The sequence below is a fragment of the Chlorocebus sabaeus genome, chromosome 26, assembly GCF_047675955.1.
Source record: "Chlorocebus sabaeus isolate Y175 chromosome 26, mChlSab1.0.hap1, whole genome shotgun sequence".
NCBI lineage: Eukaryota > Metazoa > Chordata > Mammalia > Primates > Cercopithecidae > Chlorocebus > Chlorocebus sabaeus.
Genome location: NC_132929.1, coordinates 3,789,580 through 3,817,342, shown reverse-complemented (window position 1 = coordinate 3,817,342; position 27,763 = coordinate 3,789,580). Strand labels below are relative to the sequence as shown.

At 40.9% G+C, this 27,763-nt stretch overlaps 2 protein-coding genes across 3 annotated transcripts; both read left to right on the top strand.

Annotated features, from left to right (window-relative positions):
- Positions 1-2,350: 2,350 nt before the first annotated feature.
- Positions 2,351-15,684, top strand: SNURF (SNRPN upstream open reading frame). 2 transcript variants are annotated; one of them, XM_037985312.2, is made up of 3 exons: positions 2,351-2,478; positions 9,812-9,907; positions 15,553-15,684. In XM_037985312.2, exons 1-3 carry the CDS (start codon positions 2,465-2,467, stop codon positions 15,656-15,658), a joined length of 216 nt encoding a protein of 71 aa, XP_037841240.1. In that variant the 5' UTR covers positions 2,351-2,464; the 3' UTR covers positions 15,659-15,684. The 2 variants fall into 2 exon arrangements, with proteins under 2 accessions (XP_037841240.1, XP_072868097.1); XM_073011996.1 differs by lacking the exon at positions 2,351-2,478 and adding an exon at positions 2,613-2,728.
- Positions 15,685-21,965: 6,281 nt separating this feature from the next.
- SNRPN (small nuclear ribonucleoprotein polypeptide N) lies at positions 21,966-26,188 on the top strand. Its single transcript, XM_008017376.3, has 7 exons — positions 21,966-22,075; positions 22,935-23,086; positions 23,895-24,006; positions 24,464-24,616; positions 25,372-25,510; positions 25,798-25,923; positions 26,012-26,188. The coding sequence occupies exons 1-7, from the start codon at positions 22,073-22,075 to the stop codon at positions 26,047-26,049; spliced, it is 723 nt and encodes a 240-aa protein (XP_008015567.1). The 5' UTR covers positions 21,966-22,072; the 3' UTR covers positions 26,050-26,188.
- Positions 26,189-27,763: the final 1,575 nt, after the last annotated feature.

Here is a 27,763-nt window from a genome sequence, read left to right as displayed (position 1 = left end):
GCGAATTTCCTAATGCAGTAGAACATACAGGAGATTATGAGGAAAGGCAGGCAGAGTTTGAAAAGAGAACATACCAGAAACAATGGAAGATAGGTCCAAGAAACTAGATAAGTGCAAGTTGAGAATTGAATATAGTTTTATTTCTTTTTAATAATACTTATATTTTAATTGTAAAAGTAATTTATAATCATTGCAAAAAGTACAAAACACTGTAAAAATTAAAAATGCAAAACAATCTCAACTTGTGACAGCCAAGAGAAACCTGAGGAAACATGATTACAGTGTTTGTGGCATGTAAGTTTGGTGTCTACAATGGAAAAAGGATATTTGGAAAAAAAAAGAGGAAATATAAGATACAGACATTAGTTAAAACAATGAGAATAAAAAATGAATACCCAATTTCTACTCCTAGAAGAAGTGGTACTGTAACATTTGGTGACGTTCTGAGAGCCAACATTTTTACCCTGCTTTTACTAGGACCTGTTCTAAATAGTATTTTAGCTCATTTAATTGTTAAGCCATTGTATAAAGTAAATAGAATCCCTTCTTTTGTTACAGATTAGGAATTTAATACACAGAGGGTTAAGTAACTTGCTCAAAGTAACATTGTTGTGGAGAGTCAAACCTGGAATTTGAATCAAAAGAGCATGAGTCCAAAGGCATGGTTTTTATCACTGAACTATAATGGTGTGTATTCTTTCATACTTTTTTCAGTGTACGAATAAACATACAGTATGCCTTTATTTTATTTATTTTTTTGAGACAGAGTCTTGCTCTGTCACCAGGCTGGACTGCAGTGGTGCGATCTCAGCTCACTGCAACCTCCGCCTCCTGGGCTCATGCAGTTCTCCTGCCTCAGCCTCCCGAGTAGCTACGACAACAGGCACGCACCATCACGCCCAGCTAATTTTTCTGTTTTTTTGTAGAGATGGGGTTTCACCATGTTGGCCAGGATGGTCTCGATCTCCTGACCTCGTGATCTGCCTGCCTTGGCCTCCCAAAGTGCTGTGATTACAGGTGTGAGCCACTGTGCCCAGCCTACATTTTATTTTTCGATTCACTCCCGTGATCCAGAGTCAACTTCCCATGTTATTTTATGTGAATATGTATCAATGAACTATTAGAAATTGCAGTGTTTTTGTAGGTCAAAAAAATTGAATATTGACAATTTTATATGGTTCAGCCTAATAGATCATTTTTACCATCAGCGATATTGCATGTTATTGTTTATATGTACGTTTATTTACTTAGCCTATCTGTTCTCTGTGAGGAACATTACACAGTTTCTGAGATTTTGTTATGATAAAAGTCAGCATTGATAAGCCTCTGTGCACCTGTTTTAATGTAGGATCATTGGGAACTGAGCAGTAGCTTACAGGGCTTGAGAGGGGATTTAACCATTTAGTTAACCTCCACTCCTATCACCCTTCTTTGATAATGGGCAATGGAGAAAGGGCAAATGTGTATAAAAACTATGCAGATACAGTTTCAGGATTATTTCCTTCTTATTCCCAACAGTGTCTTTTCCCAAGCTACATCAGTGTCTAAATTTTGGAGTTATGGATGCTTCCGTTATTTCTGCAGATAGAATATTATTAGGTCAAAAATAATGTTTACTTGTCCATTAGTATTATATAAAAGTGCCCGTTTCTCCCCACTCCAGCTATCATTGATTATTGGTAAAAATTTTAATGTATCCAAGTCTAATAGGCAAAGAAAGGCTCTCTTACTTAGATCTTAGGTGGGGAGTCTAAGTTCATATTTTTGTTTTACAAGAATTGAATAGCCAGTGTTTTTGAATTGAATGATCTATCCATTCTGTATAGGACAGTTTAATTATATTGTGATTTTGGGGAAGATATTTTTCACAATTTACCCCCCAAAATGTAGAAAGTAGAAAAAAGGAAGAAAGATGCCACCAAATTTGAACAATGTAGCGTGTTTTTAGAGTTAGGGAGTTTTTTTCTGGAAGGATTTCAAGTCTGGCATGTTTGTATTGATTGTGGTTATGGCGCATTTAACTTTTCCAAACCAGTTTTTCTGTACCGCACATAGGAAGACCTGAGGATGAGTGTAAATTAGGATTGTTTGGCCAGTAGTGTGTGCAAACATTTATTGTAGAACCAAGAATTATTTCTTTAGTATTTTACACATTAAAAAAAAAAAGCATGTCCATTGATCCCAGGTTGCTTATGGTTTCTAGAGGCTCCCCTCAATGCAACAGTGCTGTGGGGCCCTAGGGGTCCAGTAGCCCCCACCCCCCAGGTCATTGCGGTCAGGGAGGGCACTGGGACCCCTGCACTGCGGCAAACAAGCGCGCCTGCGCGGCCGCAGAGGCGGGCTGGTGCGCATGCTCAGGCGGGGATGTGTGCGAAGCCTGACGCTGCTGCAGCGAGTCTGGCGCAGAGTGGAGCGGCCGCCGGCGATGCCTGACGCATCGGTGTGAGCAGCGGTCAGTGACGCGATGGAGCGAGCAAGGTCAGCTGCGCCGGTGGCTTCTCTCAAGAGACAGCCTGGGGAGCAGCCACTTTTATTCATCAGATATTCCAAGTTTTCAGGACTTGGAGTACTCAATAAACTGGGCATTTGGGTCCTAAAGTCCTTTGTTCTGGAGAACCAGATCCGGAATGTTCAGAGGCTTGTGGCTGTGCCGTTCGCCCCGATGGTACCCTGTCCGCTCGCTTCGGGGCGCGTCCTCCATCCGCCCCCAGCTGTGGTGTCGCCACAGGTCCTATTGCGGGTGTCTGCGGTGGGAAGGGCGGTGGTGACGGGGAGCGTGTGGGGTAACCGCAGCCAGCGAGGGACATGGGCGGAGGTGGGTACATCGGAGTGACTGCAGTTCCGTGTGGCCAGGGTACGTGGGGGGACCGGTGCGTCGGGATTTGAGGCGGAGGTAGTTATACTGGAGTGATCGTGGCGGGGCGAAGGTACGTGGAGTGACGGGTATTTAGGGGGTGTCGAGCGCAGGTGGGTGTATTGAAGTGGCCACTGCGCGGTGGAGCAGGGTACGTGCGGTGACTGGGGGGATTCGTCGCAGTGACCGAGGCGAGGAGGCTGTGGCAGTGGACCAGGGGGATGAGTCGGTGCGACCCTGGTGGGGGTTGTGTGGGTGATGGCCGCGCGGGAAGGGTCTGTAGGAAGCGGCTGGGAGGTAGGAGGAAGGCGGCGGCGGTGGGCATTGGCGGCTTTGGTGGCAGTAGGCATGGCGGGGGTGGGCATGGCATGGCGGCGGTGGGCATGGCATGGCGGCGGTGGGCATGGCGGCCGCGGGGCCTCTTGCTGTCTGGAGTGACTAAGGGACGCTGAATGATCGCTGTGGCGGGGAGGGGGCATCAGAAGGAGGGGCAGTAGCACAGTCCGCAGCCTTTAATTTTCAAACTGTGACCTGCGGTGGTCATCTGGTTTGTCTGCTGTGGTGATGGTGCTTTTTTTATTAAAACTGCGCAACGCCTACACTGCCACAGGGGCTGCAGAAATGCGTGGAATCCTTGCCTGGTGTACCCTTTAGGAACCCTCGCTTTTGAGGCTATGGCATAAGAAGACAGGAATGAGGTGCAGAACTTGCATTTATAGATCTTTTGACGGATAGGCCAGGCGATGCCTGAGGGTTACCTTTTTTTTCCATTGTTTCTGTCTGGAACCAGGTCTCGGAAGGCTGTGTCGGCACAGCCTGGGGGTCTGTGTTGCGTCACTGCCATTGTGCGGCTCCTTCAAGATGGCCGCCGCTGCAGCGCCTTAGATGTGCGCAAGCGCCTCAGGGTGGGGGTGGCCGCTTCCTCTGCGTAGAGCCGCCAGTGGGGAGGGGGCGGCCGGTGTGTGTTTGCTCAGCTTCTGCTGTTTTGAAGTTTCAGCCGTACCCTCTTTAGGGTGCAGTGGTAAGGAGAGGAGGCGGGCTGAGGTGGGCGGCTGCCTCCTCCCCAAAGCGCTGCCTGGGGAAGGATGCAGGTTGCGCAGACGCAGCAGAGGTGACAGTCGCCTCCGTTTGCGATGGGGCGAGACGGGGAGCAGGGGAGTGGGGGCTTATGCAGCTTTTGCCTGGAAGGGATGGCAGCCCTCCCCTTCACCTGGCTGATACGGCAGCTGTTCCTTTCCGGTTGTGGCGCAGTAGAGGGGGGAGGAGGGAGATGGGTTGGCGCAGGCCCCCCTAGCAAGCTTGGCAGCCACCCCTTACCCACAGTGCGGCTGTAGAGGATTGGAGGGGAATGTGACTAGAGGCCAGGCATTTGTACCACCTCCGCCTGTGTGGGATGGCAGCTGCACTGGGCTGCTTTTCTGTTCTGCAGTAAACTGGGGTGGTGGGGGTCTGGAGGCCATCAAAGGGGCAGCCACCCCAAGACCTGCTGTGCTGCTTCAGGAAGCCTCCATTAATGATAGAGATTTTAAATTGGTTTTCTAACTCCCTAGAAAATCCTGCCTTTTCATTTTTGCAGTTCTTCTCTTGGTTGTGTTGTGTGCTAATTCTCTATTCGAAGTGGACTTGTTAATCCCTTTTTTAACTCCCTGTAGTCTTTGATTTCCACTCGACACATTTGATAAATGCCAAATTTACTCTATTTAAGATTCACTTATCCTTCTTAATCTCTGGATAGTCCATTCTGATGCACGGCATACTTCCCTTAAATGGGTTGGGGGAGAGGGTATCATGATGGCTCTTCCCAACCAAGGTTGTAAGGTATTTCAAACACTGGACCCCTTCATCTTCTGGGAGTTGAAAGCTGCAAGTTGTGTTTGCACAAAGAGAATAAAAGAGAAGCAGAAAAGTGGAGACGATCTTATTGGGGTGGGGTTGTACTTGGGATCAGAGTTAATGTCTTTTTTTTGAATTTTAAATTGATCATTTTTGAAGTTGGAGCTACAAAAATTTGGTGAGAAAGGTTAATGAATAACTGCATTTTTATATTCCAGTACTTTAAAAAAAATCATTTTATTCTAAGGATTTTGTCTTCCTTCGCAGGATTTTCAGTGCTTGCCTTTTTTGTATTTACATTTTCCCTCTATCATAACTGGTATGTCTGGTTGCACTGAGTTGTAAGTAACAGAAAAGTTACATCTACGAAGCCCGAAAAGCCTTGTTCTGGAATAATCTGTTTTTGGGTAGTTTTAAAAATAGCAGGAGTCTGGGATTTTATATGATACTTATAATTTACTTTTTTTTCTGCTTGCATGGAGATAGCACTTAACATACATATATTTCTTGGTTTAACTTCTGGTCATTTGGCTATTTGCAAGCCGAGTATTTAGTCTGGTCCGCCATTTTGTAGTCTTGCTTTCAGGCCCGGGATCCCAACATGGCAGCTCCCTTTGGCAAGGCCTCTTGAAGTTTCAAGGTCTGTGTCCTATTCTGTGAATTGGCTCTGTGCTAGGGCTTTTTGGAGGCGGGGAGTGGCAGCCCTTCTTGTGATGCAGAGGAAGGAAGCTTGGTTGAGAGACCCTTATATTGTTGTCTCAGGCAGTAGTAGCTGGTTTGGGTTTATTCACAGACCTTGCCTTATCTTAATTTCGCTATTCTGTCTGACCAGTGTGTCATTGCTGAAATGTTTTCCCCATTTATAGTTACTCTGTATCTTTATGTTTCCCTTACCTTGTTCTTTTTCCTAATAAACATTTTTGTTTTCCAAAAAATTTAGTTTATAAGGTGTCAAGGATATCAAGATAACCTCCTTTGCCACTGCCCTCTGTTACATAGCTGTTTTTATAAAGAATCCTTTAAGTAAGCAGGTTGTGAGTACTGCCCTCAGTGACTGGGACAATGAAGGTTTAAAAATCTTACTTCTTCCACGCGAAGACTTGTCGCTGGTCCTGTCCCTTTTTTTTTTTTTTTCTTTTTTGTGGCCCAGAGCCAGAAAGCTTGAGTGAGAATTGTTACTACCTAAGGCAGCCTCTCTCCGTTTCTGCATGCTAGCTGGCTCAGAGTTTTTTTGTTTTTGTTTTCTTTAATAGACCAGGGTCTCCCTATGTTGTCCAGGCTGGACTCGAGCAGCTAGACTCAAGCTATATCCTCTCCCTCCTCAGTCTCTCTGTGGCCACTGTGGCTGGCCCAAATTCTCTTGTTAATCCTCCCCAGGTTTTATTTTGGAGGCACTGAGGTTTCTTGTGTTTGTGGGATACAGATTAGCAGGCTATCATTAACCTTATTTTTTTGTTTTTAGGAGACAGGGTCTGTCTATGTTGCCCAGGTTGGAGTGCAATTATAGGTCCCTGTAACCTCAAACTCCTGGATCAATCTAGACTCCTGCCTCAGCCTCCAAAGTACCTGTTACTACAGGCTTGAGGCACTATGCCCAGCTAACTTTTTATTTTTTTGTGGAGAGGGATCTCCTTATATTGCCCAGACTGGTCTCGAACTCCTGAAATCAAGCAGTGCTCCTGCCTAGGCCTCCCAAAATGCTGGCATTGCAGCCATGAGCCGCGGTACCTGGCCAACTTTGTTTGTTTATTTTTATTCTTGACATCGTAAATTTTATGGAAAATTTAGGCCATAATAAAATTGGGATCCCATTGCTTTTTGCTTTTCAATGTATTTCCAGATTGTTACTTTCAGTGTAAGTGATTTGAGGACAAATATTTAACACCATTTATATGTGATGATTTTTTCGTGATATCCTCAGTTTCATAAAATGTTGGTTTCTGTGTTGGGGATGCAGTTAGATAAATGCATGTGTGTATGTATCTAGAACATTCAATAAAGCAGTGTTTTCAAAATAAACCTCGTAGATGACATTTTATATGTAGATTAAAAATAAGTAGATTTAAGCCTGGTGTGGTGACTCACGTCTATAATCCCAGCACTTTGGGAGGCCAAGGCGGGAGGATCGTTGGAGCCTGGGAGTTCAAGCTTGGGTAGTGAGAACTCGTCTCTACGTTTAAAAAAAGATAAATTTGGACTGGGTGTGGTGGCTCACACCTGTAATCCCAGCGCTTTGGGAGGCCAAGGCGGGCAGATCACGAGGTCAGGAGTTCAAGACCAGCCTGGCCAATATGGTAAAACCCCATCTCTAATAAAAATATAAAAATTAGCCAGGCATGGTGGCACACGCCTGTAGCCCCAGCTACTTGGGAGGCTGAGGCAGAGGAATTGCGTGAACCTGGGAGACAGAGGTTGCAGTGAGCCGAGATCATGCCACTGCACTCCACTCGAGGTGACAGGGCAAGACTCTGTTTCACACACACACACAAAAGGTAAATTCAGAAAGTTGAAGTAATAGGATAATAGAATATTTTGGTTTGATGGCTGTTTCCTCAGTTGACCTCAGACCTTTCATATTGAGCAACTGCCGGTTTTTGTTTGTTTTTTGGTAAGACTGTTTGCAGTTGTATGCTATTAGATTAATCATGGTTTAGTTGATAGTTTAATTGTATTATATTAATGTACTACATTATTAGCTATATTTGGCCACCATAATGTAGCACTCATCAGTACTAAATTCCTTTTTATGGCTGAATGATATTCCTTTGGATATACCATATTTTCTTCATTCATAAGTTGATGGACATTTGAGTTGTTTCCACTCTTTGGCTATTATGAATAATGCTACTAGGAACATGTATAATATGTTTAATACAAAGAATTAGTTTCACAAAGTTTTACGTAGCCCTAGTATATGCCAGGTTCTTGAAATTTTGTCTTTTGTAAGTATGAGAGTGTAGTGGTAGCTGGGAAGGCTGCAGGTATAATCGAAAGAACATGAACTGGCCGGGCATAGTGGCTCATGCCTGTAATCCCAGCACTTTGGGAGGCTGAGGTGGGCAGATCACCTGAGGCCAGGAGATCGACATCAGCCTGGCCAACGTGGTAAACCCTGTCTCTACTATAAATACAAAAATTAGCTGGGTGTGGTGGTACATGCCTGTAATCCCAGCTGCTTTGGAGGCTGAGTTTGGGTCTTGTAATATTACTCCATGTAGCAGTGGAGTTAGTGTCATGTGTTACTTTCATGATTAACATTTTTAGGAAGTAGGCAAAGGCTATATATACCACTTTATGTTTCCACCAGCAGTTTCCCCACATCCTTCACAAATATTGTGGTGTCAGATGGTGGCATTTCAGTGGTTTTTTTTTTGTTTTGAGGCAGGGTCTGGCTCTGTCACCTAGGCTGGTGTGCCAGTGGCATGATCTCAGGTCACTGCCGCCTCTGCCTCCTAGGCTGAAGTACCTTCTCACCTCAGCCTCCTGAGTAGCTGGCTCCACAGGCATGCACCACCACACTCAGCTAATTTTTGTATTTTTTCATGCAGATGTTGCCCAGGCTTGTCTCCTGAGCTCAAGTGATCGTCTGGCCTCAGCCTTCCTTGAGCCATTGCGCCCTGCCTCATTGGGGTTTTGATTTGCATTTTTTTAGTGACTAATGTTCAGCATCATTTCATATAGATTAGTCATTTGTATGTTTGGAAGACTGTCTATTCAAGTGTTTTATCCATTGTAGCAGTAGAATTTGCCCTTTTATTGTTGAGTTGTATGTTGTTCCTTACATATTCCTGATACCAAACTTGAAAAAATACTTTTTTGAGGTGTGATTGACATACAAAAGCTGTGGATAGTTAATGTTAAAAGTTGGCATGCTAAGAGATAAGTACATGCCTTTGAAATCATTGTCTTATCAAAATTAGTGGCATAAATGTATCTATCACCTGAAAAAGTTTTCCTTTGCCTCTCCCTACCATCTTTTTTTTCATTGTTTGAATTTTCTTTTTGTTTGTTTTGGATACTAGAAACAGCTGTATGTTTAGCAAATATTTTTTCCTATTCTGGTTATCCTTTCACTTTCTTTAGTGTTTTCGGAACTTTATTTTTTTGATGAAGTCCTCTTTACTTCTTATACTGCTTGTAATTCAGGTGTTATATTTAATAGACCATTGTGTAATCAAAAGTAATAAACATTATCAGTGTATAAAAGTTTACCATTTAGAAATCAAATCTGTGTGTATGGCTTGATTAGAACATTTAAACTCTCGAAGGAATAAAACAGCTGTGTGTTATTGGTAAGCTATTTTACCAATCTAAAAGTCTAACATGACTTAACATCAGGGTTCAGAGAATTATTAATAGCTTTTGGCATTTATCTTTTGAATTTTGCTTTTGAGTTGTTACTTGTGTTACTTTGCTGACTTTTCTGATTTATCATCTTTAAGTGTTCATAGGTGGTTTCTGCAGTCCTTAATATGGCTAGTCTGAGTGTTTCTGTTTCTGATTTCATGTTCTGTTCCCTTGAGCAGCCATTTTGTGAGGGGTTCTGCAGACATAACATGGCGGGGGTTTTTTTTGTTTGTTTTTGCTATGTGGATAGTTTTTAGCCTGGGCAAGTCTTCTGTTGCTTTGCAAATCCTAAAGAAAGCGCTATTTGCATGTTTTTTTTTAAGTAGATATTTTATAATTTAAACTATGTTCTATTCTACTCTACAAAAGTATGTCTATTGTATCCTAAAAATATTTTTGAAACCATTTTTGAAATGAGGTTTACAGCTTTTGGAGGGAAGGTAAGTAGGGCAGTGGTGTAATGTGTGTATATATCTCTGCATAAGTGGGAATATTATATGTACATGACTACAAATAGAGGTAGATACATTATTTTAATTTCCTGATTTTTTTAAAACCAGGTTTTCTGATGTCATGGGCTTCTAAAAGGAGAAAAGAAGTGGTTATATCATAGATTCTGACTGTTTGAAGGTTAAAGATCTTGTAATAATGTTAACTTGTTTTAATTAGATTTAAAAATCCATTATATTAAATGTAGTTCTAAATATAACCTTGACAAATAGTTATTTCATAGATTGATGCAGTCTACCAAACAAATCCCTCTCTTTTCTGTTTCAGGGATCGCTTACACCTGAGACGAACTACAGAACAGCACGTACCAGAGGTGGAAGTCCAAGTCAAACGCAGAAGGACTGCCTCACTGAGCAACCAAGAGTGAGTACAAATGCAAGTCAGAATCCCATTTCAGATTAGAACAAAATAGCATGCAATAAGGGAATTAAAATGAACATAATTGAAGAAGCAGACACATATAATACAGAACATGTAGTAAAAAAGCAATGAAATTCTTAACCATATTGTCCTAAAATAATTCACACTCTTAAAGATTTTAGTATAATTTTCTTTTTTCCTATACATGTGTAAGTGCATTTATCTTTATACAATTTTGTAATTACCCTTCAACATAAGTATATTTAAATTTTTCTGCATTCTTATATTATTAAATCACTTTGTATGTTTGCAAAATGTGTACTGTGCACTGAAGTGATTAATTTACATATTCATTCTTGCTCTGTGATACTTAGGTGTTTGTTTTTGGTTAGTGCATTTATTCTGTTAAAATTTAAAATATATTTGTGTTTTTTATCCTGTTTTTAGTATGTATGTGTGGAATGTATATATAGGATGTATACACAGACACACTCAGACACATTTTAATTTAGATTTCTAGAAGGGAAATTTTAATTAAAAATATGTGAACATTTTAAATGACCTAATACATGTTTAGTCCACATTGAAACTTTGGCATTTAGTCATTGCCATTAAAATTTTGACAGTCAGTAGATAGCATTTTTTTTCTTAGCTACAATTGTTTTATTTTCTTAATTATAAGTATTAATAATTAATGAAGATGATTCTTTTTGTAAAACAGTTTTGCATAAAAAGTCTCATTTTAAAGCAACTACGAATTTACTGCCCTTTTCCTCCCCAAAGATAATCCTTAAGTAAGTAGTCATCTGTCCTTTCAGACCTTGTCCTAGGCATTGTGTGTATAGTGGAGAGAGAGGAAGGGAGGACATGGGACACATTTGAAGTTTGTGTGCATGCGACACCATGCTGTATGTATTTTGACAATATGTCTTGGTGATCTTTTCATATCAGTACACATAAATCTACTTTATTTTACAAAGTGTGGGTGGGGTGATAACATTATTATTTTAATCATTAGCTTGCTGCTGGATATTTAGTTTGTTTGCATTGTTTGACTATTAACAATCGAAAGAACAATCACTTTGAAAACGCAGTGTAGTCCAGGCGTGGGCCCAGCACTTTGGGAGGCCAAGCCAGGCAGATCACAAGGTCAGGAGTTTGGGACCAGCCTGGCCAACATGGTGAAATCCCATCTCTCCTAAAAATACAAAAATTTGCCGAGTGTGGTGGCACGTGCCTGTAATCCCAGCTACTTGGGAGGCTGAGGCAGGAGAATTGTATGAGTCCAGGAGGCGGAGGTTGCAGTGAGCCAAAATGGCGCCACTGCGCTCTAGCCTGGGTGACAGAGCCAGACTCAGGGAAAAAAAGAAGAAAGAAAATGCAGTGTATGAATACTCATTTATTTTTTTTTCAAATTAAAGATTTTTCCTCATAGTAAAAACTGGGTAGTAGTATGTGTGTCTTTTATTTCTTCATTTTATATGTGAAAAGTTGAGCTGGATGTGGTGACTCATGCCTCTAATCCCAGCATGTTGGGAGGCTGAGGTGGGCCACCTGAACCCAGCAGGTAGAGGCCAGCCTGGGCAACATAGGGAGACCTCCTCTCTACAGAAAAATAAATTAGCCAGGCATGGTGATGTCTACCTGTAGTCTCAGCTACCTGGGAGGCTGAGGTGGAAGGGTCACTTGATCCTAGGAGGTTGAGGCTGCAGTGAGCCATGTTTGTGCCACTGCACTCCAATGGGTGATAGTATGAGATCATGTCTCAAAAAGAAAAAAAAGTTGTAAAACATCTGTTAGCAAGTTTTAAATTACGGTGAGGGTAAAGATTTTTTTATTTTTTCTGATTTATTTTGATGTTTTTTATTTTTGTGAGTATATACTTTTCATTTTTAAAATTGCTTTGGAAGACATTTGTGTATGTTTTGTTTGTATATTGATAAATATTTTGTAAGTATTTTGTGTAGTATAATTTGTCCTTTATAATAGGTTATTCGATCATTCATTTTATTGGATATGGTAATCTCTTTTTTCCTCTTTTCATTCCTTTTTTTTTGAGACAGAGTTTTACTCTCATTGCCCAGGATGGAGTGCAACCTCTGCCTCCCGGGTTCAAGTGATTCTCCTGCCTCAGCCTCCCAAGTAGCTGGGATTACAGATGTGTGCCACCACTCCTGGCTAATTTTGTATTTTTTAGTAGAGGTGGGGTTTCTCCATGTTGGTCAGGCTGGGTTCGAACTCCCGACCTCAGATGATCCACCTGCCTTGGTCTCCCAAAGTGCTCGGATTACAGGCGTGAGCCACTGCGCCCAGCTTCTCTCTTCATTATTTTGTAACTCTGACATTTTTTTTGAAGTGCCGTTACTACTCCCTGAGTTTCTAGAGGTAGTTCAGAGATTGTGGTAGAGGTAGGGCTGAGGGTTAGGACTCTTAGTTTTAGGACTGTTAAGTGGGTGAAGGTTCTAGCTTGCTATATTTTTGTGGTAGTTTTTTTCCTATATAGCCTCAGTGTGGACTCAATAACAGGTATTCTTATCCTCATCTTGTTGTGGGATGAGGTAAGCCTTCTAGGCATCTTGTCCATATTTATGGAAACATTTTGATGGTTTTGAAGAAGAAATAACTTGACTTTTTCTGATCTGCACTGCATACATATGTACAAATACTGCAGGGTCTTGAGGGGGACCTGCAGGGGGAATAATCTGAGGAAAGTGTAGAGTTAGGGAAATAGTATAATTTTTCCAGTTGTGCCTTTTTATTTTGAGAGTAATTGGATTATGGAATGGGTAAGCAGGATTGATTAGCACTGCCTCATTATCCATGTGTTTAGGGTTCTCAGGATTGGTATACTTAGATTATTACACTAGAAGTGTTCAGTATTTACCCATTCCTCTCCTCCGTCCTCCCAAACCATAAGTAGTATTGGGAGGCAGTGTTCCTGGAGGAGTTGTGTGGTTATTAGCATTAAAGATCAATGAAAGAGGCTGGGCATGGTGGCTCACGCCTGTATTCCCAGTACTTGAGGAGGCCAAGGTGGGCGGATCACCTGAGGTCAGGAGTTCAAGACCAGCCTCACCAACATGGTGAAACCTCATCTCCAGAAAAATACAAAAATCAGCCGTATGTGGTGGCATGCACCTGTAATCCCAGCTACTCAGGAGGCTGAGGTGGAAGAATCGCTTGAACCCGGGAGGCAAAGGTTGCAGTGAGCTGAGATCGTGCCGTTGGCTGTGCCTGGGTGACAGAGTGAGACTCCATCTCAAAAAAAATAAATAAATAAAAAGTTCACTGATTTATTTTAAGTTTCTTATTTATTCTGTCTCTGTATGTGTCACTAAATCAGTTCTTATTCTTTGGGGCTGGATGATGCATTGTGAGTTCGAAGGGAAATTAGAAATTGGAGCTGGAGGACTGTCTTAATCTATTTTATGCAAAGCTTCAAATGTCTTTTCAAATTAATATTCTGCAGTTTATGAATTAAATACTGTATAGGCTGCCTCATATTTTCTCAGTCTTTAGTCTTCTGTTGGGTTACAGGTTAAATCTGAGGGGGACACTGCAATAGAGAATTCTCTTAAGTTTCAAGATAACAGATTTTTTTTGACTGAAACACTTTTAGACCTTTATTAAATCAGAGACTTATTTGTCATTTGTGAACAAAGAGGTTAGAATGGAGAATGCCCAAATTAAGATTTATTCAGTAATTAGACTATGAATTAGAGTATAAAGTAGACTATGAATTAGAGTGTGAAGATTTAAAGGTATGTGCAGTGTAATTCTGACTACCTGGAGTTAGTGCAAATTTCACAATTGTGCAGATGCCTTCCAGAACATTCTCCTCAATGCAGACACCAAGTCCAAGCTCCAGGTTTGGCAGGTCACCCACACTTCTGACTAACTGTCTATAGATTCTGAGGTCCTACTATTTTCTCAGATTTTATAATTGACTAAGGTTTTTTAAATGACTAGTAGAACTCAAGAAAGTGCTATACATATTAGTTTTATTATAAAGGATACAAATGACCAGATGCATAGAGCAAAATCCCGGCAGGTCCCACACAAAGCTTCCCTGTCCTCAGGATGCATTATCTGCCCACTAGTGTATATCACCAACCAGGAAGCTCACCAGAACTCCTGATGTCCAGGACTTTTGTTGGGCATTCATTATGTTGACAAGATTGAATCACTGGACGTGTCGTTGAATTCAGTCAGCAACTCTCCTGCCCTCCGAGGAGGGCTTGCTCAAAGCCCCAACCCTTTAATCTTTGTTTGATCTTTTGTGGCCTGGTTAGTCACCATCTTGAGACATCTCATTACCATGAACTCAGGTGTGATCCTAGGGACGCACCTGGAATAACAAGCACATTTCTTTCACTTGGTAAATTCCCAGGATGTATAGGTTATTTCCCAGGAACCAGGAGCAAAGACCAGCTAAATTCTGTATTATACAGAAACATGTTTAAAATGTGACTGAAAAACTATAGAAAAAAGTCCAATTTCCAAATCCTTACCTACCAACAAGGGCAGCATTGTTGGTGATTCTCCACCTCCTCACCTGAAGGCAAGCTAACTGTCATTTCCTGTATCTCTTCCTTCTTATGATCAGATTTCACAGCCAGGTTACCCATTCATAGGGGTATGTTGAGGGCTTTTCTCTGGAATTCCCTGCTTACCAGTAGATGATGGGTTTACGTATTTTAAGAGCCCTTAAATAGCCCTGGAAGTTTTATATTTCGGGTAGTGATTTGTCAGGAGGATCAGTATGAAGGACAGCCTGAACATCTCCCTGCAAATGCTTTAGCAGCATATCCCTCCTCACCCCGGGGAGAAAGGATTGTTCATATAGGATAATTTGAAAGTTAGTGACTATATATGGTACTGATGGTGTTTCTTCAGGGCTACCAGCTCTTGTGTTTTTAGTTCTTTTGGAAATATTTCTAGACTTGGTAAGTATCTAAGTATCCACTAATCCCCTTGCACAATCTCTGTGTAGAGATTCCTGTTTTGTTTTATAATTTCTCATAAGATAGTGTCATGCTCTGACCCTAAGGAAAGGTCTTGCCTTGGTGTGGTGGCTCATGCATGTAATCCCAGCACTTTGGGAGACTAAGGTGGGTGGATCACCTGAGGTCAGGAGTTGGAGACCAGCCTGGCCAACACGGTGAAACCTCATCTCTACTAAAAATACAAAAAAATTAGCCAGGTGTGGTGGCGGGCACCTGTAGTCCCAGCTACTTGGGAGGCTGAGGCAGGAGAATGGCATGATTCTGTGAGGCGGAGCTTGCAGTTAGCCCAGATTGCGCCACTGCACTCCAGTCTGGGTGACAGAGCGAGACTCTGTCTCCAATTAAAAAAAAAAAAAAAAAAAAAAACCGGGTGTGGTGGCGGGCACCTGTAATCCTAGCTATTTGGGAGGCTGAGACAGGAGAATCACTTGAACCCAGAAGGCGGGGTTTACAGTGAGCCAAAGTTACATCATTGTACTCCAGCCTGGGCAACAGAACGAGACCCTGTCTCAAAAAAAAAAAAAAAAAAAAAAAAAAAAGGACTATCTTCTTAAATGTAAGGGTCCCTAGTTTTCTTTCACATGGTTTCTTACAAAGACAAATGTCCTTCTATCATTTATATATATTGTGCTCTTGTTGTAGGTGTCAGTTGTACCCGAGGCGTTCCCAGCAGCAGCAAGTACCTGTGGTGGATTTCCAGGCTGAACTGAGGCAGGCATTCTTAGCTGAGACACCAAGAGGTGGTTAAAGCCATATTGGAATAGCGAAGAATCTGATTCCAAGCAAAAACCAGGTAAGAACTAATGCAGCAATGATCAAGAATAAAGAATCATTAAAGAATGGGTGTTGGGGGTTCTCTTAGTTATCAGTCACACATTACTTTTTTTCCTTAGAGCTTCATACAATAAGCACATTGCAGAAAGTTTTAAAAAGTAAAAGCAGGACCTTAAATTTTCTGCCCTGACACTTTTGTCATGTTTCTGTATTCCAGTTATTGTACTACATGTTTTTCAGGTAGTTTTCTTTTGTGTTTTCTTTTTTAATGATATAAAAATATTTCACTATAAATGGCTCTGGAATACCCTGTTACTGAATGTTTTATAATTTCTTTTTGTGGGAGGTGTCATTTTTTTCTGCCAGTAGTTTGAACGAAGCTTTAGTAGATAGCTTTGTATAAAAGTTAAGGTAGAATAATCTTTTCAGATACGCAGATGTAAAAATAAATTGAATCAAGGAATATGAACTTAAGGTACATTTTTCTAAATTTATTGCAAAGTATTATATTAGTATTCATTGCTTTCAAAAAATAAAAGGCCAGTTACAACATACTTTCACAGCATTATTTTAGTTCGAAGTTAATGTCTAGTGAATTATAAATATACAACACATAATTAACAATGAGTATTAGAGAACCTAAATACTTTCTCATGCTTATTTACTAATTCTTTTTGTTTTGTCTTTTTCTCACTTTTCTGTTTTAACCAATGTATTTCCTATTTGAATCAGCAATGTAATAAAAATATGATAAATTTTCAACGTGATATAGATTTATTTGGTTTCTTTTTATGTTGTTGCTTTCATTTTTTAGGAAAAAGCTATTACAAAGTTGATTTTGATTTATTTTCTTGTTTTTCCTTTGTGATTTTTCTTTTTTTCTACTTTAAGTTTAGAATGCCCTTATTTCTGAGAGTTTACTGTTTACTTTTTACAAAGTAAGAGCAGGGAGGAATTGGGTTTACTGATAAATTTCTTCTAGCCTTTTTTTAAAGTCTGTTTTTGAAATATTATTCTTCAACTTGAATCAGTGAGGCTTGTTTATGGCCACCATTTTGAGTTACTTATTTATTTAGAGATGAAGTCTCACTCTGTCGCCCAGGCTGCAGTGCAGTGGTGTAGTTTCGGCTCATTGCAACCTCTACCTCCCAGGTTCAAGTGATTTTTCTGCCTCAGCCTCCGAGTAGCTGGGATTACAGGCACCCCCAACCGCACCTGGCTAACTTTTGTATTTTTAGTAGAGACGGAGTTTTACCATGTTCTTCAGGCTGGTCTCAAACTGCTGAGCTCAGGTGATCCACCCGCCTTGGCCTCTCAAAGTGCCGGGATTACAGGTGTGACCCACTGTGCCTGGCCAATTTTGAGTTTAAATCAAAGGAGACAGAAATTTTCTGAGAAATCCTCCTTTCTTGAATCCTTGAATCCTTTATACTCAACATTTTCTAGTAATCGCATAAGCAGATTGGAATCTGATCATTGTCCCAAGCTGTTCCCTAGAGTAAGGAAATTTTTCATTGAATAGGTGTGCACAACTGATTTTTTTCTTTTTAGGAATTTTTCAGCTCAGTTCAGTTCACAGATTTTTGTAAATTTTTAAATACAACATTTAAGTCAGACATTATATTCTGCAAGTAGGACCATCTAATTTTATGGTATTTATTTATATCTTATTCTAGTCTCAACTGCTAGTTCTACCTAGATATTTACCCGTTACTAGTATTCCTGTAGAACACAGGTTGGTAATATAGCTGGACCACTACCTGTGTCTATAAATGAAATTTTATTGGAACACAGCTAAGTTCATTTATTATGTTACCCTTGGCCACATTGGTGCAGCTTTGAGTAGTTGTGGCAGACTGAAGGACAGGCAAAGCGTAAAATACTTAGTATCTTGCTATTTAAAAGAAAAAAATTGGCTGAGTTTTGTTTTCGAGGAGCAGATTCAAAGAAGAAAACACCAAAGTGGGGGCCAGTGAATATAGTCATAATGTCATAGAAGGTGATGAAGAATGGATTATAGAAGTATGTATGAAGTATACATTACAGGGTAGACAATCAGATGAATTTCTTGGGGAAGGGATCAGTCTAAGTCATGTTAAAGCCTGCTGTGGAGGAAGATGGGTAATCTTAATGACATTTAAACACTTGGTACCCTTTTGCATTAAAAATGTAAGGCACATTATGACCAGGAAAAATAGGAAAATAAACTATTATGTGGCTGGGTGTGGTGGCTCACGCCTGTAATCCTAGCACTTTGGGAGGCCGAGGCAGGTGGATCACCTGAGGTCAGGAGTTTGAGACCAACCTGGCCAACATGGCGAAACCCTGTCTGTACTAAAAATGCAAATGTTAGCCGGGTATAGTGGCAGACACCTGTAATCCCAGCTACTCGGGAGGCTCAGGCAGGAGAATTGCTTGAACCCTGGGGACAGAGGTTGCAGTGAGCAGAGATTGTGCCATTGTGCTCCAGCCTGGACAACAGAGCAAGACTTCTATCTCAAAAAACAAAAACAAAAACATTGTGTTATGAATGTTCTATTTTTGTTTGGTACCTAAATATTTACTAGGGTACATATCCAATTGGATACTTACCTAGTAGTTGGGATGCAGGGTGTACTGTTAGTATGACTTTTAAACGTTTTTGTTACATTGTTTTCTAAACACATCATGAGAAGTATTGATTGCCACTAAAAATTAGTAGACCATTAGTTTCTCAGTAAACCCTTTGTATTCTGGTGTTCTTCTGTTTTTGTTAAACCTTTCCAATAAAGGAAATTTGTTTTCTTGTGTTTTTAATTGGAATTATTGCATATTAATATTTTGTATTTAGTTTTCTTTTGTCACTTGTTTTTGCATACTCTTCGGTGGAGGATCTCTACGGAGACCCTCTATAATTTTAAATTTTAACAGATGAATATCGATACTCTGTGGTGTGTCTCATTTGCTATATGTACCTTGGCCAACCCTAGTCATCTTAGTTTACTTTTTGCTATATGTGCTTTGGCCAACCCTAGTCATCTTATTTTACTTTTGAATTAAAGTAGATTTACATTTTTATGCAGTTTAATCATTTGAATGTCTACAGTTTCCTAAAGTTTGAGAACTTGTGCTTCCGTGAGGGATACCAGTTGGTTTATTTGCTTATGTGTCCTTTGATCTCCGAAGATACACTATGACTGCTGATCCATCCTTGCAGTGTGATGTTGCTACTGTTGTCTCCTTTCTCTTGAAGTTTTGTTCTCTTGTGCTGTAAAGATAAATTTGACCACCCAGCAGATATATTTTGTTTCCCTTACAAGGTCATGACTACATTGTATCACATTTAGGGATGAGAGAGAACTGTTTGTAAATTTCAAATCTGTCTCCTAAAGGAATCCTTTTAACTGCTGTAGGAGGTCAACTCCTGTTGTGAGTGAAACATGTATCTCTTCTATCTATACAGGTTATTATTTTATTATATTGTTTATGATATATATATACACACATATATATGCAAAATATATATAATATATAAAATATATATATATATTTAAAATAATCAATCCCTAAATCTCTAGGTCTTCAGTTCTTTGGGCCATAACTCACATCCCTAGATGTCTTTCATACATATGGACCGCTAAGCTTGTGGGAGTTATTTATATCCTATTGCTCAAGGTCATCGCCAAGGTCTGATTTTTCACAAAAAAATTCCAACCTCTGGCATAAATGGGTTAAAAACAGCCTTAGTGATGTAGAGCTGATAAACATAAAATCCACCCAATTCAAATGCATGAAACAATGATTTAAGTAAATTTATAGAACTGTGCAATCATTGACATGAACTACTCAGGAAACATTTTCATCAGCACAGTAAGATCTGTCATGCTCATTCACAGTCATGATCCTCGTCGTCTCTTTGGATGGCTGAAGGTCCCAAGTGTTGCAATGCTATAAAAATGGATATTGCTGGCTGGGTGTGGTGGCTCACTGTAATCCCAGGACTTTGGGAGGCTGAGGCTGGCAGATCACCTGAGGTCAGGAGTTCGAGACTAGCCTGGCCAACATGGCGAAACCTCATCTCTATTAAAAATACAAAAGTTACCCGGGCATGGTGGCAGGTGCCTGTATTCCCAGCTACTCAGGAGGCTGAGGCAGGAGAACCACTTGAACCCGGGAAGTGGAGGCTGCAGTGAGCCGAGATTGTGCCATGACACTCCTGCCTGGGTGACAGCACGAGACTCCATCTCAAAACAAACAAACAAAAAAAAGGATATTGCTGTTGAGTCTCACATACCATGTTTTCTTGGATTTAGACTGCTTTATAAAGAATCATAATATTCAAAACTTCTGTTTATGGGCCTTAAACTCTCTTACTCGTTATGTATAGGTCAGAAACTACATTTAATTTTTGTGGGGGTCTTTGCTTATTTGAAAAGTTCTTTTAAGATCGTTATAAGTTTTATTTAATACTTTTTAAAATGTACAGACATCAGATTCATGGCCACTGAATGACAGCCAGGCATTAGAGTATTCCTTTTTTTCGAGATGGAGTTTCACTCTTGCTGCCCAGACTGGAATGCAGTGGTGTGATCTCGGCTCAAAGGAATACTTTTGAATCCTTTCAAAAGTAGTTTGTGTTCCATTTTTAAATTAGTATGATAAGCACTTTGAGACCTTTTACAATTCGGGCTAGATTTGGCTGCCATATTTAATAGCATTTTTTTAATTATGGAGAAAAGGGAAACAGTATGCATGTTTGATTACGGTCATGAGCTGCATAACAATTCCAGTCACCAACAGACTGCATGTGTGATGGCAGTCCCTTAAGATTACAAAACCAAGTTTTTATTGTACCTTTTATCTTTTTTTCCCCACTGAGATGGAGTCTTGCTCTGTTGCCCAGGCTGGAGTGCGGTGGCACCATCTCAGCTCACTGCAAACTCTGCCTCCTGGGTTCAAATGATTCTCCTGCCTCAGCCACCTGAGTAGCTGGGATTACAGGCACCCGCCACCACACCCAGCTAATTTTTGTATTTTTAGTAGAGACACCATGTTGGCCAGGCTGGTCTTGAATTCCTGACCTCAGGTGATCCGCCCACCTTGGTCTCCCAAAGTGTTGGGATTACCGGCGTGAGCCCCCACACCCAGCCTCTTCTCTGTTTAACATTGTATTGTGAGTGTTCATGGTATTCAGGATAGTAACATGATGTACAGGTTTGTAGTGTAGGATCTACCATATAGCCTAAGAGTATAGTAGACTCTCTGTGTATCCTCTAGGTTTGTGTAAGTACATTGTTCATACCATGTTAAAATCACCCAGCGCATTTCTCCTCATGTATCCCCATTGTTACATGACTGACTTATTTATTTTGAGATGGAGTTTTGCTCTTGTTGCCCCCTCTTGTTGCCCAGGCTGGAATGCAGTGGCACGATCTCGGCCCACTGCCACCTCTGCCCCCCAGGTTCAAGAGATTCTCCTACCTCAGGCTCTTGAGTGGCTGGGATTACAGGCGCCCACCACCATGCCTGGCTAATTTTTTGTGTTTTTAGCAGAGATGGGGTTTCACCATGTTGGCCAGGCTGGTCTCGAACTCTTGACCTCAGGTGATTCACCCGCCTTGGCCTCCCAGAGTGCTGGGATTACAGGCATGAGCTACCGAACCCAGTCGTTAACGTGATTTATAACTTTGTCCTTCATTACATGATGTATGAAAGTTGTTTATGTGAGTCTATATATATATATATTCCATAGTTGTGTATCCTCTTTTGACATGGGAAGTCTTAGGCAGGTTTATAACACATTTGGCTCTTAGTGGGGAAAGATTACTTGCCATCATCTTGAAGTGAATTTAGGGGAAGAAAGAATGTTGCAAATGACAACGTAAGATATTTCTCAGAAAAGAGGAAAAATCTGAATGAAAGAGTAATTGAGATGTTGATACAGAGATAACTTGATATGAATTCTGAACTAGAGACACACTACCTTAAATGAGGATGGAAAGAAAAATACTAAATTTTGGAAAATGAAGCTTAGTTTTTGAAACATGTAGGAATTACTAGGTAAAATAAAATTCAATGAGTTTCATCAGTCCTAAGTGTGTCAAATGTGACAGTTAAGAATGGGACTAGTGAAATTTGGCAGTTACTTGGTGAGGAAGCTAGTATGAGAGGAAGGATGTTTTTGAATATGTTTGTCATAGTGATTTTCATGCCTGTTTTAAAATATGGTAGATTGCAGTGCAGCTTTAACATGCTTTTCTCTGCAGGCTCCGTCTACTCTTTGAAGCTTCTGCCCAGCTTGCATTGTTTCTAGGAGAACCTGCGTCCTACCTTTATCTATAGCCTTCCCCTAGGTCTTCAGAAGCACCAAGTTTTAACTGTGGACATTGGATTTGGTGGAACAGCAATCATGGTAAGTTGTACAATAAGGCTGAGGGTTGAAAATGTGATGTAAGGGCTGAAAGAAAGAATTTGCCAGCATGGGCAGTGATTTTGGGTTCTGAATGTTAGTATACATCCATGGATATAGATTCTCATTGCACTGAGTATCAGCTGGAGATGAGCTGATTTTTTAAATTTTTTTCAGACCGAGTCTTGCTCTGTCTCCCAGGCTCACTACAACCCTGGGTCCAAGAGATTCTTGTGCCTCAGCCTCTTTATTAGAGACAGGGTTTCACCGTGTTGGCCAGGCTGGTCTCAAACTCCTGACCTCAAGTGATCCACCCACCTCGGCCTCGCAAAGTGCTGGGATTACAGGCGTGAGCCACTGTACCTGGCCGTGAGAAATGTTTTATGATGTGAGAAAATACAGGAGTATTTGGTCATGATTCCACCAGTGGTGAAGGACTGTCCTGCAGATGATGGACTCTCAGGTCAGATTACAATAGAAATAAAGAGGACTTTGAAAATGGAAGGGTTTTGGCATTAATAGTACAGAGAAAAGCAGTCTGGAGAGGGAGAACACCCTAATCATTGTGGTTTGGTTTAGTTAGGGGAGTGGACAGTTTACAGCATGCATTGTCTAAGAGAAGAATAATCACCCCTAAGGAGGTGAAAATTGGTTCTTGAGATGTGAAAAAATACTTCATAATCCTTTGTGGTCCTCCAGAGACCCATATTAAATATGGAAGAATGTTGGTGAAAAAGTAGGAGAAAATATTTGTTTAGTTAAGGAAACCAGGGTTGGATTATATAAGGGCGGAGAAGAAGCAGAAGATTATAAGATTAGGGTGTTGGCAACCTGAACATGACTCTTGTCTTACTGCTTCCAGACTGTGGGCAAGAGTAGCAAGATGCTGCAGCACATTGACTATAGAATGAGATGTATCCTACAAGATGGCCGAATCTTCATTGGCACCTTTAAGGCTTTTGACAAGCATATGAATTTGATCCTCTGTGATTGTGATGAGTTCAGAAAGATCAAGTAAGGCTGATTTGGGTAAATGGGGGTTGGACGCAGAGGCAGTGGGAAGGGAAGGCCAGAGCTGGAGTAAGGGATTTCCAAGGGTAACTGAGGTAGGTAGGGAAGCTAAGGTAGAGCCAGTCTATTGTTTCACCTCTTGACCTGATCTCTGAATTAGGTCAGAGTCTGCATATAAACTCTTAAGTTTGTGAGACAATCATGGATTTATTACTGGGAATAAAAGTGTATGTTGTGCTCAAAATATTAAGTTATATTTATTTTTAAAATTGAGAAAAATGCTATTGTTAATTAATTGGTTGGCTTCTGCAGCAGTCTTAGACCGAATAAATCTGGGTTGAAATAGAGAATAATAATTGCTCTTCATGGTTGAGGAGTTGGGATATGGTTGCTATTTGTTATCCTCTCTTTGCCTATTACTGTTCGCATTATTTCAGTTGTGTCACCCTGTCATTATGATTTAATTATTTAAGTAATGTTTTAAAGAAATTTCCATTTGAATATGGAAACCGAAGTTTCAACTTTGTTTTCCTTAAAAGGCATTTTACAAAAGAAATTAGTCTTGTTGTAGTGTTAACATCAAAGGAACATTCTGTAAAAGACTAAAGTTAGATCAGGAAACAGCTTTACTATTTCCCCTTTTATATTAACTGTTTACAGATTTTTTTTGGTTTGTTTTTCAGTGATAACTTAATATCTGTTTAGCATCGGTTGCCTTAATTGATACTTGAGGTTGTATAAATATTTTGATGAGTGAGTGATCTAGGGGTCACTAAAATTTATCTCACTAAAATTTAATTCTGATTTGTAGGCCAAAGAATGCGAAGCAACCAGAGCGTGAAGAAAAGCGGGTTTTGGGTCTGGTGTTGCTGCGTGGGGAGAACTTGGTATCCATGACTGTGGAGGGGCCACCCCCCAAAGATGTAAGGAAGATGTAGGGCAGGACAGAACTTTAATTTGCAAGGACATCATATTATGTGAGATGTCTGAAATCACGGTACAGCACAGACACAGTTTAACATGGATTGTCAAATAACATGTGCCAAGCACTTAGTATCAATTGTTGGTTGCCTATGCTATTTGGGATAAGGGTTTTTTGGTGAATTCTGTGTGCTGGGCATTACCTAGGTGAGGGTAGGAGTTGCTGATTCATGTTTGCTTGGTATGTTTATAAAAGAGCTGTTTTCACAATTTGACAAATAATGCGCATTTTATCCACAAGATACCTCCATGGTATACTTGCTTGCTTGTTCATTTGGATACAGAACTAATATGAGATAGGTGTCTGGGAAAATGGTGGAGAGAAGTGATCTCTGATGCATAAAAATACTGAGAACTTGTAAATTGTTTGATTTTAGGCAATAAATTTTCTTGTTTCAGACTGGCATTGCTCGGGTACCACTTGCTGGAGCTGCTGGAGGCCCTGGGGTTGGTAGGGCAGCTGGTAGAGGAGTACCAGCTGGTGTGCCGATTCCCCAGGCCCCTGCTGGATTGGCAGGCCCTGTCCGAGGAGTTGGGGGACCATCCCAGCAGGTGAGGAACCAGCAGAGGGTTTTATATTATTGGGAGAATGTGACTAAGCCAGAGGTCGAGGAGATTTAAAAACCTGAGTGTACATGTCATACTATGTAAAGGGCATATGGTCTAGGAGGAACCAACGGACAGATATACAGGAGGAAGGGAATAAAACTAGCTACTTAAAATGGTCATTGGGTGATTAAAATTACCTGAGTTACTCTTGGTAAGAATAACTTGCCACTAGTGGTGAGTGAACAGAATGCATGGATATACCTCAGTTGAAAAGATCAAAGGACTTTGTGGATGTCAGTGTACTAAGATTAGTTTTTAAAATACGGGAATAGGCCAGGTGCGGTGGCTTATGCCTGTAGTCCAGCACTTTGGGAGGCCAAAGTGGGCAGATCACTTGAGGTCAGGAGTTGGAGACCAGCCTGGCCCACATGGTGAAAACCCCATCTCTACTAAAAATACAAAAAACTGCTGGGCCTGGTTGGGGGTACCTGTAATCCCAGCTACCCAGCAGGCTGAGACAGGAGAATCGCTTGAACCCGGGAGTGGGAGGCTGCAGTGAGCTGAGATTGCACCATTGCGTTGCAGCCTGGGTGACAAGAGTGAAACTGTCTCAAAAAAAACACCATGGGAATAATGAGAGAGGTACAACATTGCAACAGTTGTTTGTATCTAATTGGTCATTTTTCTCATTTATTTTCTGTGTTTGAATAACATGAAGGTGTGTATCACTTTGTTTGTTTCTCGCCTTACCTTCTCAGGTAATGACTCCACAGGGAAGAGGCACTGTAGCAGCTGCTGCCGTTGCTGCCACTGCCAGCATTGCTGGAGCCCCAACACAGTACCCACCAGGACGGGGGACTCCGCCCCCACCTGTTGGCAGAGCAACCCCACCTCCAGGTAAGGGACTGGTGAACATTAAGACGAATTTGAATCTCTGACGAGAGAGAGCTTACTGATTTAAGACACAGCCTGAGAGCCTAACTCAGAATCTGGGGCATATGCTTCCTCCCTCTTCTAGGTACTGGTGTTTAGTGAAAGACGTAGAAGAGTAATTGTCATTTAGAAATCATTTGACTCTTATCACTGTTGTCTGGCCCATTTCTTTAGGGATTATTTGGGCTAAATTCTAACAGCTTTTCTAAGCCGGTTTATGAGGCCTTTATTTCTACCATTTTTCATCGCAGGCATTATGGCTCCTCCACCTGGTATGAGACCACCCATGGGCCCACCAATTGGGCTTCCCCCTGCTCGAGGGACGCCAATAGGCATGCCCCCTCCGGGAATGAGACCCCCTCCGCCAGGAATTAGAGGTGAGTGGGAGCATAGGGGCTTGATGGTTCAGCCAGGCCCCTGAATATGTGTATCCTCTTTTTCTCAATGTTTCTATTTCCTTTCCAGGTCCACCTCCCCCAGGAATGCGTCCACCAAGACCCTAGCATACTGTTGATCCATCTCAGTCACTTTTCCCCCTGCAATGCGTCTTGTGAAATTGTGTAGAGTGTTTGTGAGCTTTTTGTCCCCTCATTCTGCATTAATAATAGCTAATAATAAATGCATAGAGCAATTAAACTGTGAGGTACTGTTGTATATATTTTTTTGCCTGTTGATTTTGATGAGATCTTAAGTTACTGTGGATGAGGTGATGCCTATTAAGCAGTAGATTCAAATCATATTCTCTTTCATTCTTAGGATAAAAAGGTTTTCTGCTTTCTAACTTTCACTTTGTGCATTGACTGGTGTTAGTTAATAGTGTTTTCATGACCCAGGGGGTTTTAAGTGGTTGTGCTGCTTCCCACGTGGCCTCCTGCTTCTCCTGTTACTAAGTCATGTTATCTGAAGGGAAGTGGGGATGGGATGAAAGCCCTTGTAAGGCCACCTGTATATTGAAGGAAATTGTAATGAATCACGATCATGCTCGTTACGTATCAAGGCTTTTGAAATAGAAGTTACTCTTTTTCTTGGGATGTTGACCTCAGTTGATCAGGTTTTACAGTGCCCTATGATCACAATAGAGGATGTGATACTGGAATAATCATTTTCTACCATTGAGTAAGTATTTATTTATAAATTACTAAATGAGTGGAAGGTCCTGGGTGCTGGGAGGCAGGAGGTTGCATATTTGAGCGAGTAAGTTGGATCACTGATAATAGAGATAACTGACACACTAAACCATACTTGGTGCACTGAAATACAAATTACAGTTATGTTCAGTGGTGTCACTAAGTGACAAATTGGGAGTAAATAGTTCAGGAATTCCCGAGTCTCTAGGTCCAGTTCAAGTTGGTTACGGGACAAAGAAGCCATTCTTAAAAGGGAAGAGATTTTTAGGTTTTGCAGCTAAGGTTTATAGTAGGCAGCAAGGGAATGATTCATAGTGATTGTAACAGTTGATTACCAGGTACTATAGAGATTGGTGTTAGCTCCATGATAATACTGATAGACTGATTGGAGTTACGTTTTTTCTCTTGAATTTACCAGGAGTGGTTGTGAATGTCACCTTTTCCATCTTTTAAATCACATCCTTGCAGGTGGTAATTACTCAAGGAAAAGGAACTATCAGAGTAACAGCAGTTCCTGTTACTGACTTGATATGGTCTCTGCCTGAATAGCTTCTTGGATTAATGGCCACTGTCAGGTAAGGAAAATAAAGAGGCCAAGCCTAGTTGCTTTAGGAGTTACATAATACAGGTGCGACATCAGTGTTCTCAGAATTTGTAAATGTTAAACTTCTTGATTTACCAAAGCCACAACCAAAGTACTTTATCTGGATCTTTGAAGACAGAGCTCCTCAGTTCACACAAATTGACTGATGAAAAGACAAACACTTTTCCTCTACAAACTGTGGGGTAGTATGTAGAGCAACCTGTGATTTCTTCCCCTACTGCTCTGGAGTTACTTCTAATTATACTTTTTTGTTTGTTTTTGGAGGGGAAGCATTTCTCCTTGCATTGGTTTGCTGGTGTGGATGGCCCTTAGATTTTGGCATGAGTGATTATGCAGCATATTTGAAGAAAACCTGTTTTCAGGACCTTTTTAATTAAATATGGCCTGTTGCATGAGTTAAAGGTAAGTTATAAGAACTCTAGATTCCACAAGATGCTTGCTTCTTGTAGTTAATTTGCTTGGTGATAATACAGTTTCTTTTGAGAA